The sequence below is a fragment of the Amia ocellicauda genome, chromosome 5 (assembly GCF_036373705.1).
Source record: "Amia ocellicauda isolate fAmiCal2 chromosome 5, fAmiCal2.hap1, whole genome shotgun sequence".
NCBI classification, from domain to species: domain Eukaryota; kingdom Metazoa; phylum Chordata; class Actinopteri; order Amiiformes; family Amiidae; genus Amia; species Amia ocellicauda.
The window spans coordinates 19,806,174-19,816,352 of NC_089854.1; the positions used below are offsets into that span (position 1 = coordinate 19,806,174).

The 10,179-nt window shown below is 51.5% G+C and overlaps 1 protein-coding gene across 1 annotated transcript; it reads left to right on the top strand.

The window, feature by feature from the left end:
- The first annotated feature begins 410 nt into the window (after nt 1–410).
- LOC136749684 (cytokine receptor-like factor 3) lies at nt 411–8,377 on the top strand. The gene is made up of 9 exons (XM_066704171.1): nt 411–530; nt 3,287–3,404; nt 5,384–5,591; nt 5,678–5,765; nt 5,978–6,155; nt 6,257–6,479; nt 6,783–6,921; nt 7,381–7,493; nt 7,852–8,377. The coding sequence occupies exons 2-9, from the start codon at nt 3,288–3,290 to the stop codon at nt 8,118–8,120; spliced, it is 1,335 nt and encodes a 444-aa protein (XP_066560268.1). The 5' UTR covers nt 411–530; nt 3,287; the 3' UTR covers nt 8,121–8,377.
- Nucleotides 8,378–10,179: the final 1,802 nt, after the last annotated feature.

Genomic DNA, 10,179 nt, shown 5'->3' on the forward strand with positions numbered 1-10,179 from the left:
CACTCTGTGTAAAGCTGTGTCTGCTTCTCAGTCCGCCTGTAATGCACGGGGTCCACCGGTAGTCTGCAGTGCGCTCTGCTCCAGATCAACACAACATTGCAAAACAAGCGAAAACACTCCCAATTACTCGGCACTGGGGTTACACATTGTAGCATACTATATATATAATATAATACAATATAATACAAAATGAGCACTACGAGTTTGAGATACAGGGAATTCACGCCTTTAAGCAATAAGGCCTTACAGATGTCATTAAATACGTAACAATATAATAATATAATAAGTATCGCTTCTCTAATTTGAGCGCATATGTCATAGTGCAACCAGGCACTTCCATCTGCCACAGCACAGCGCCGCAAGAGCAGCCCCGGCCCTCGGCAGGGCGCCTTCGTGATTGGCTGCGAGAGCCGTCAGTCAGCGCCCGGCCGCAGCCCCGGATGAGGCTGCGAGTGACAGTCGGAAAGTTCTCAGCTCGGACGCGGCGCGGCTCCGGTTTCCACGGGATGAGTCGGGAGTGAAGCGCGCAGGTACGGCTCCGTCGCCTCTCTGTGTCCCGGGCGGTGCTGCTCCGGGCTCCTGTCCACGCGTGGGCCGTGCGGGGAGGTTTGAGCGCGGGCGGCGGGCGCGTTGTTGTCGGCGCTGACCCGAGGAAGTGACCCTCACCTAGAGAGGCGCAACTTCTACCAGCAGCGCAGAGCACACCCAGACCCGGGCAGCCGTCAATCCGGAGTCAAACGCGCTTTCAGACCAGATCGGTAACCGTGCGGGGCTTTAGTACAGGCTTTAGAGTTGCATCGGAGTTCGTTCTGCAGCCTGATGCGCGTCTGCGTGGTTTGTGTGTCAGTGATGCAACTGTTACAGCAGCACCGAGTGTGTGTGTGTGTGTGTGTGTGTGTGTGTGTGAGTGTGTGTGAGTGTGTGTGTGTGAGTGAGTGTGTGTGTGTGTGTGAGTGTGAGTGTGTGTGTGTGTGTGTGTGTGTGTGTGTGAGTGTGTGTGAGTGTGAGTGTGTGTGAGTGTGTGTGTGTGTGTGTGTGAGTGTGAGTGAGTGAGTGAGTGTGAGTGTATGTGTATGTGTGAGTGTATGTGTGTGTGTGTGGGGGGGGGTATTTACATCAGCCTTGTGCGCTGTGCTGTGCTGTGCAGGGGGTGCTGTCCCGTGCGTGTCAGGACTGCGGAAGTGTGAGAGTGGGGGTGTGTGGAGCTGCAGGGACTTGTCCCGGGCTGAGTGCAACTGTCAACGCCCGGCTCCCTCCCCCTGAACCCGGCTCTGCCACACGTCCTCAGGGCCGCTGAAGGGAGCTGATTTGGTGGTTTCCTGTCCTGCCCCTCGCTACCCCCACCCCGGTACCCGGGCAGCATGTGCAGTCTTGCCCATCTTATTGCCCGGTGCGTCCCGGGGCTGCAGAGTCAGTCAGTAAGTACGGCTGGCCAGGGTTCGAGGAAGTGAGTGCGGCGGCAGGAAGTCGGGCAGTTGGCACCTGGTCCGACAGGCGGCGTGCAGCTCCGGTGTGAGTTATATTAACAGCTTCTGCACTGGAGAGGAGAGCACGGCCTCTTGTGGGAAATCAGTAAAACAGTTGGGCAATGAATGGACAGTCTGTCTCTGTCTCTCTGATAAAGTTGTGCTGTTTGAAACTCCTGGTGATTGTCTACTACACAGGACCACAGTATTGCCCTGTGTGTGTCCATGTGGACCGGGTTTCAATACACGGGTATGCCTCAACCAATCAGGCATCAATTTGAATTTGTATCAATTCATTTCATATATGGCATTTCTGGCTTTACTGGTGACAGCGGGGGTATCCTTTTAGGTGTGTGTGTGTGTGTGTGTGTGCACATCCTACAGCACAGACAGTTTCTACACACCACTTTGTGTGTCTGTTGCAGGCTGTGCTTTGCACTCAGAAGCTTGTCAGTCACTGCAGGCTGAGGTTCACTGCTTTTTATTTGAATAACGGCCCCAAAAATAAAACGATTCAACTTTCTGATGCACAAAATGAGTGTAAGGAATGCACTTCCAAATCTGAAGCTCCTCCCACTGTTGCATGGATCATATTCTGACAGATCTAATCATCTGATTTGATCAGAGAAGCAGAATGTGCAGTGCGGCGAGTCACACACACACACCCAGCATGATCTCACACCCACACATACACATGTGTCATGGCAGCACTAGAGAAACATGAAGTTTGAAATAGCTGGCAGGACTAGGGCCAGACTAGGGACCTTGCTGTATGGTTTCCGTCTCTCTTTCTCTCTCTCGTCTCTGTCCGTCTGATTCTGTCTCTGATTCAGCTCTCTCGCTCTTGCTCTTTTTCATTCTTTCTCTTTCTCTCTGCTCTTCCTGGCAGCTGCTGTGTTGTAGGGTAATACCGGAAAATGATCGGTCTGATTTTCTCTCTCTCTCTCTCTCTGTCTGTCTGTTTCTTCCCACTTCCACATTTCACTCACAGGCTGTAATGTTACAACAGATCTGTGAGTGAGGGGAGGCTGTGGGGGAGGGGCTAAGGAAACAGAAGAGAGTAAGTGTGTGTGTGTGTGTATGTGTGTGTGTCTGTGTGTGTTTGTGTGTCTGTGTGTGTGGTGCTGTATGTGTGTTGCTGTGTGTGTGTTGCTGTATGTGTGTGTGTGTTTGTGTGTCTGTGTGTGTGGTGCTGTGTGTGTTGCTGTATGTGTGTGTGTGTGTGTTGCTGTGTGTGTGTTGCTGTATGTGTGTGTGTGTGTGTGTGTGTTGCTGTATGTGTGTGTTTGTGTGTCTGTGTGTGTGGTGCTGTGTGTGTTGCTGTATGTGTGTGTGTGTGTGTGTGTTGCTGTATGTGTGTGTGTGTCTGTGTGTGTGGTGCTGTGTGTGTTGCTGTATGTGTGTGTGTGTGTGTGTGTGTGTCTGTGTGTGTGTTGCTGTATGTGTGTGTGTGTGTGTGTGTTGCTGTATGTGTGTGTCTGTGTGTGTGTTGCTGTATGTGTGTGTGTGTGTGTTGCTGTATGTGTGTGTGTGTGTGTTTGTGCGTCTGTGTGTCTGTGTGTGAGCCACGCCCCCATTCGCTGTGAAAGGTAACCACAGCGACTGATGCACTGAGCAGGGACCAGTCCATCAGGTGTGCTGGGGGGGTTGCAGGCATCTCTAGTGACCTCCCCCCCCATTATTGTTCTGGCTGCAGTGTGTCGTCATTTCATCCTGTAATCCTGGGATCTTGAACTTGTTAATTGTCCATAATAATAAGAATAGTATTTCTTGTCTCTGCCTGTGCGTCTGTGTTGTGTGTTGGGTGTTGCGTGTGCCAGGATGTCGATAGAGGCGGACGTGTTGCTGCAGGAGGCGAAGGAGAGCATCGAGGCGGCGCAGAACTACCGGAGCGAACTCCAACAGCGCCTTCAGGGGCTTACACAGGCGCGAAAACAGGTACTGCCATGCCTGGGTCGCACCTCTGCCCTCAGACACAACAACACCACAGCCCTGTCTCTCTCTCTCTCACACACTCTTCCTCCCTGCCTCTCTGCACCTCCAATGTAAACAATGTTCTTTTTCCTGCTCCTCTTAAAGGACACCAGATGGAAATCAGAAAAAGGTTCCCACCGTCTCTGAGGAATTAAACCAGCACGCACTGCTCTCTCTCTCTCACACACACACTCACTCACACACACACACACTCACACACACACACACACACACACTCACACACACACTGCTCTCTCTCTCTCTCACACACACATACACTGCTCACTCTCTCTCTCTTTCACACACACACACACACACTGTTTTCCTCTGTCTGTCTTCCTGTTTGCTGTGACCTCGGTCTGATCAGTCTCTGATAGCAGTGTCTGTCTGCTCTCTGAGCACAAACACAGACTGACTGTCAGTTAGTGGTTCAGCTGGTCTTCATTGCAGTGTTTCGTTTGTGCAAGAAGTGATCTCCAATGATCTTCAGCTCCTGTCCTGTCAGTGCGTCTGAGGGGTGCAGTGTGGTGTGTATGTGTTGTGTCAGGTATCAGTGTGTTGGCTCGGCTCTGCTCAGTGTGTTGCCACTCAGTGACGCGGCCGACTCGGGCCTCGCTGTGTCCCCTGGGTCAGCAGCCTGGCAGTCTGAGGAATCTGATCCCTGATCGTCTGGCCATCCCCCATAAGAGAGGCGTGTGTGTGTGTGTTCGTATGTACTCTAGCTCAGCCTCCCCAGCCCCACACTTGTGTGTTGTGTGTGAGTTTCTTTTTGTTTTGCTTCATTTTGGTTTTAGTTTATTTTTAACTTAAATAATATTTATTGTTTTAATTTATTTTACCATTTCTCTGAGCCCTGGAGGGGTCGGCTTAATGAGTCTAAACATCCTGCGTGGCTCTGCTTCCTCCCTGGAGCTGCACCCTCCCCCCAGCCAGGCTCCACTGTCTGGACTGCTTCTTCCTGCAGCTCTGTGTGTGGATCTCTCTCTCTCTCTCTCAAATTCAAATTCAAAACAAGCTTTATTGGAATGAGATGTTTACATGCAAGTATTGCCAAATCAATTGGGTATATTGAAATTAAATACAATAACGTTAAAAAGATTTAGAAATATAAAGTAAAGTATCAGGTTATTTACATTTTACATATAATTTACATGGTTAATGTGCTGTGTTGTTGGTTTGGAGATGCAGTCTCTGTGCTGAGCTGGGGGAAGTCAGGGACTCTGCTGGTGAATCTGGGACCCTGTCTGGCCCCTAATCCCACCAGTGGGAGAGACACAGAGCTGCCCCCCAACCACCACACCCCAGGAAATCTGCAGTGTGCGGTCGGCCCGGCTCTGCGCTGTGCTGTGGGCCGGGAGGACGCTGGGCCTCAGGATAATGACAGGAACTGAACCCACACGGCTGGCAAGCACTGAAATACACACAACACGCACTGTGATCTGTGCTGTGGGGCACATGGGCTGCCTTGTGTGTTTACTTCAGTTAGTTTGTTTTCCCCTCATATCTGTGTGGTTGTGTGTGGGTGTGTGTATGATGAGCGGCTGGCTGGCTCATTGACAAGCTGTGGCACATTTGTGCGACTCCTCGTTGTGCGATAACTGGCAGAGGCACGGCTTCCTGCCTGAGCAGCTTATCGGCGGTGCGTTCTGAGAAACCGGCATCCTGCCCGAGGAGCAGGGCAGGGAGGCAGCTCATGTCCCGCCTGCGAGCGGCTGCCCCCCCATCCAGCACTGCTAATGATGTTGTGTTGTGTTCTGTGGCAGGTCTGGGGCAGTGGGTTTATTGAGTTATTGTGTTGTTGTAGGTGCAGGGCAGTGTGTTATTGTTTTATTGTGTGGTATGTCTGTGGCAGTGTGTTATTGTTTGCGTAGGTGCAGGCAGCGCTCTGCAGACATGTGAGGCAGCACTTCCAGGAGCTGTGTGTGATTTGTGTTGTTGTTTAGGTGCGTGGCAGTGCTCTACAGACGCGCGAGGTCCTCAGGCAGCACTTCCAAGAGCTGCAGGCATCTCTGGGCCGCCTGCTGGATGAGCGCCTGGCCGCCCTACTGCTCGAGGTGGACGCCATTGAGACGGACAGCGTGCGGCCGCTGGACGACTGCCAGAAACTCATCGAGCAAGGAGTGAGCGCGGCTGAGGAGCTGCTGAGGGAGGGTGTGTATTTCTCACACACACACACACACACACACAGACACACACACACACACAGATGTACTCACGCTCGCTGTCTGTGTCTGCAGGTGAGGCAGCTCTGCGCTGTGGCGTCAATGAGAAGGATGACAAGCTGGGCAGCTTCACCAAGAAGGCCCTGCAGATCCAGCTGGACAGGTGAGAAACCTGAGACACATGGACACAGACAGACCCACAGCTGCAGAGATGGACACACAGACAGACTGACTTAATCTGCTAAAGTACTACTGAAGTGTAGACGATGGAGAAAACTTTCACTAACTAGCCCCTCTGTCTGTCCATCCACTGTCTGCTCATCGCCCTGCCCCCGCCCCTCTCTCTCACCTGTCTCCCTCTCTCTCTCGCCCCAGTCTGCCCGAGGTGCCCTCCCTGGTGGACGTCCCTTGCCTGTCAGCACAGCTGGACGACTCCCTGCTGCCGGGGGTGCGCGACCGCATCTTCAGCCATGGCAGCGTGGCATCCCACCCCCCCGTGCAAATCGATGAGCTAGTGGAGCGGCCGGGGGGCATCCTGGTGCGCTGGTGCAAGGTGAGGGACCCCCCCACGGGTCGCGGGGCGGCACCGGTCAGTCCATCTGGGGATCAGAACTCCAGTCAGTCTCCCAACATCTCTCTCCCTCTCTCCTCCAGGTGGACGAGGACTTCGTGGTGCAGGACTACCGGCTGCAGTACCGGAGGGGCGCGCTGGGGCAGTATGAGGACGCCTACGTGGGCCGGGACACCGAGTCCATCGTGCTGCAGCTTGACCCGCACACCGAGTACCTGTTCCGCGTGTGCGCCAGGGGGGAAGGCCGCCGCGAGTGGAGCCCCTGGAGCGTCCCGCAGCCGGCCTTCACCACGCTGGCGCCGCACGGTACGGACTGCCCAATGCTCCCTCCCTCTTTCCCTCCCTTGCTCACTCACTCGCTCAACACTCTCTCCGTCCATTACGTCACACTGTGGTTTGTTCTCGCATCTGTTCATTTTCCTGTTGCCTTGTTTTTCCCAGCATGCACCACATGAGTAAATGTCCATGTGTGTATATTTATACATAGTTTGCTCTTGATGATAACTGATATCAATAATGATGTGATAACTGATAGATAATTGATGATTATGATGATAGTGATAACATTGATATTAAGTGATATTTATTGATGACTGATGTTGTGTGCAGAGTGGCTGGCGGGCAGCGAGGGCTACAGTCTGAGCAGCCGGAGGAACATCGCGCTGCGCAACGACAGCCTGGCAGCGCGGGGGGGCGTGCTGTACTCCAGTGCCCCCACGTACTTCTGCGGACAGACCCTCACCTTCCGGTCAGTCCCCCCCGGCGGCCCTGCCATCTGCAGAGCATTATAACTGCAGATCTAAGTATCTATAAGTTTCTCTCATTAGTGATGTTATAAAGCTGCGAGAATGACCATCATCTTCTGATGGCCATACCATAGGGTTAGGATGGCAGTTGATGCTAATCCAGGTGCAAAAGCCTTCTATCAGCCCAGGAGTGTCTATTTTTAAAAGCGTCGGCCTGTTGGACTAACAGCCTTTAAGAACGCAGTTGGGCTTCAGTGGACGGGAAAGAGATGTCGGGCAGGGCTGGAGTGAGAACTCGACTCCATGTTTTCCACATTAAAAAGTATTAAATGTAATTAATTCCGAAGTCCTTCACCTATCTGTTCAGCTGGTATGTCACATTTCTGGACAGTAACCCCCGCCCCCTGATGGTTCTCCTCTGTTGACGTGTTGCTGTTGTGTGTCGGTGGTGTGTGTGGCAGGGTGGTGAGCGCAGGGCAGCCGGAGCACAGGGACAGCGTGGGTGTGTGCGTGGACTGTGACGCCAGGGTGGAGTCGCTGCAGAGGGACCAGGCGGTCTGCATCTCCACCAGCGGTGAGACATGCCTGCATGTGGCGCCACAAACAAAACCTGTACACTGACTCGCCAGGGCTCTCGGACAGGCAGACACAAACGAGAGAGGGATGTTTTTGCACAACCGTCATTTCGACACATTGTCTGTGTCAAGATGTCATACTAGTGACTTCAGTTTGTCATCCCATATCCTTCATCAACAACAGTAACACTATATTGTTTAAAAACCTTATATAAATTGTGGTTTTGTCACCAGAATAAATGCCAAGTCTAAGTGTTCCCTGCAGAACAGGGAAGCCCAGTCAACCTGCCACACGACTGGCATGGATTTATCCATTATTTTAAGTGAAAATGAAATGGTTTCTCTCTTCACCCCCAGGTGCCGTGTATGTCAATGGCAAGGAGATGACCAACCAGCTGCCCGCGGTGTCGGTGGGCTCCTCCGTGACCTTTGACATGGAAGTGGTTGGCCTGTTTCCTGTGAACAACAACAACGTCAGCGAGGGGGGCGGTGGCTTCAAGCTGAGGGTGACGATTGGCTCAGGGAACAGGGAAGTGGTGTTCGATTGGCTGCTGGATCAGAGCGTGGACAGCCTGTTCTTTGGCTGCTCCTTCACTTACCCAGGCTGGAAGGTGCTGGTTTTCTGACCCAGCCCGGCCCGCAGGGTGCGACCCCTTGAATTTAGAGGTGCGGGCAGCGTCTTGGAACCTGTCCACAACACAACACGAACTGATGCTGTCCGGGGAAGAGACCCCTTTAGAGAGCTAGCATTGTTTGTTAAATTGAAGTTGTGAGCCAAGATGCCAGCCTGCCCCATTTCCTGCAGGGGAATTCAAAGGGATTGGTGGGTCAGAGACAGGAAAGCTTGTTACATGTGCTAATTAAACATAATTCATCCAATTAAGCAATTAAGAGCCTGGCTAGATTGAGGAACAGAAGGCTGTGCTGCAGTCTCCTCTCACAGGGTAACTGCCTTTTTATTTATTTTAGTATTTTGCAGATTCCTAACAACAGTATTTTCTATATATATATATATATATATATATATATATATAATCAATTGCAATAATATATATATATATATATATATATATATATAGAGAGAGAGAGAGAGAGAGAGAGAGGGATGCTTATCTTAGAATGAAGTGCCTTAGAACATTTAATATTTGACTTTTCCCCTCCTCTTCCTCCTCCAGCATATAGTATTTTCAGTTTTTTTTAAATATGTATTTGCAGTTTATAAATTGTCTTTTTATAACTTTAGTTTGATAGAGATGTGTGAATGTGAACGGATTAAAAGTGTAGCGAAGCAGAGCGGAGCTGCTTTAGTCTGGATGTAAAGGTGATTGTGGGCCAAGCTCTCGCCTCATGTCTGAACTGTAGAGAAATGTCCTCTGTCCGATGGTTCAATCCCAGTGAAGCCGGGACAGATGAGTGGCTCCGGTGGACCATCTCCATCCACACCCACTCTTTAGAGATGAGGGGCCAGGGGGTTGGCTTTGCTTCAGAAGTACGGCAGCGGCTGCTCAGTACAGCCAGTTCTGTCCCCGAGGTCGATCACGAGCATCACCTTGCTGAAGTATTTCAGAAACTCGGGAGCACTCCTCAGTTGGACTTTCCATTCCCTCCCCGGCGCTCTGCTGCAGCACGGGCAGCTCTCTCCCTGCAGGGCAGAGCCGTCTGTGGGCCTCACTGCACACGCAGCGCCAGACTTTACAATGGAAGAGTCCTTTATCAACCATAAGTCTCCTCACTCCCGACAGCGGCCAGATTTTTTTTTTTTTTTTGTAATGAACCTCATTGTCTCACATGTGGGGGGTCAGATTACACTTAATCTTAGCTGCTATAGAGTGCAAACACACACACACAGCTATTAAACCACAGTGGGATCAGGGGATGGATTAGAAACAACATCTCCTCCCCCTCACACACCTTGTGAAACAGAAGCCCCAGAGGTGAGGGTAGTTTATAGAGCAGGGCAGCCTTAACACACAAACATAAGGCATAACTGGAATCTTGAACCAGTGGGACAGTGTTGTGTATCAGTGAGGCCTGAATGTGTGAATGAACAGGTACTTTTTTTATTCTTCCATGTTGTTAAATATTAAGACAAGCTTCCAGTCCCAGTTGCTTCTGCTGCCCCTCCTGCCTCAGCTGTAGTCACCCCGTGTGCTCAGCACCTTTACTGAAAGCTGTGAAAGCGCAGTCGCATTGTGCTTGGGGGTGAGCCCTGTTCTTACCTCAGTATTGTGGCGGCGCTGCCTGGCCTGGTTCTGCTCGCTGTTTGCATGCGCTGTGCCGCAGGCCACGGTCACGGTCACTGAATAAAGTCCATGTTTTGCAGCTGGGTGCGTGTCCTGTTTTATTCCAACTGCCGTGTCCCGCCGGCACGAGTTTGGTCAATAAAAACAAACCACAAATTGCTCATTTCATTAATCAGCGGCTTTAGTTCACACTTGTGTAGCATTTGTACCCTTATAGAAAATACCCCATACACACGCACAAACATACCGTTTAGAGCATTAGAAAACACAGAAAACACTCCAGTGCCAAAAGTGGAGGTGAAGTCAGCCATGTTTCTTCCTCAGCGCCAGGCAGCTCTTCGTCCACGTCATGGGCTGGAGGGCTCAGCAAACATGCCTGGGCCCCCAAAAATAACTGAAAGCAAGGTGTGCACCCCCTACTGGAGCACCAGGCACCATCAAC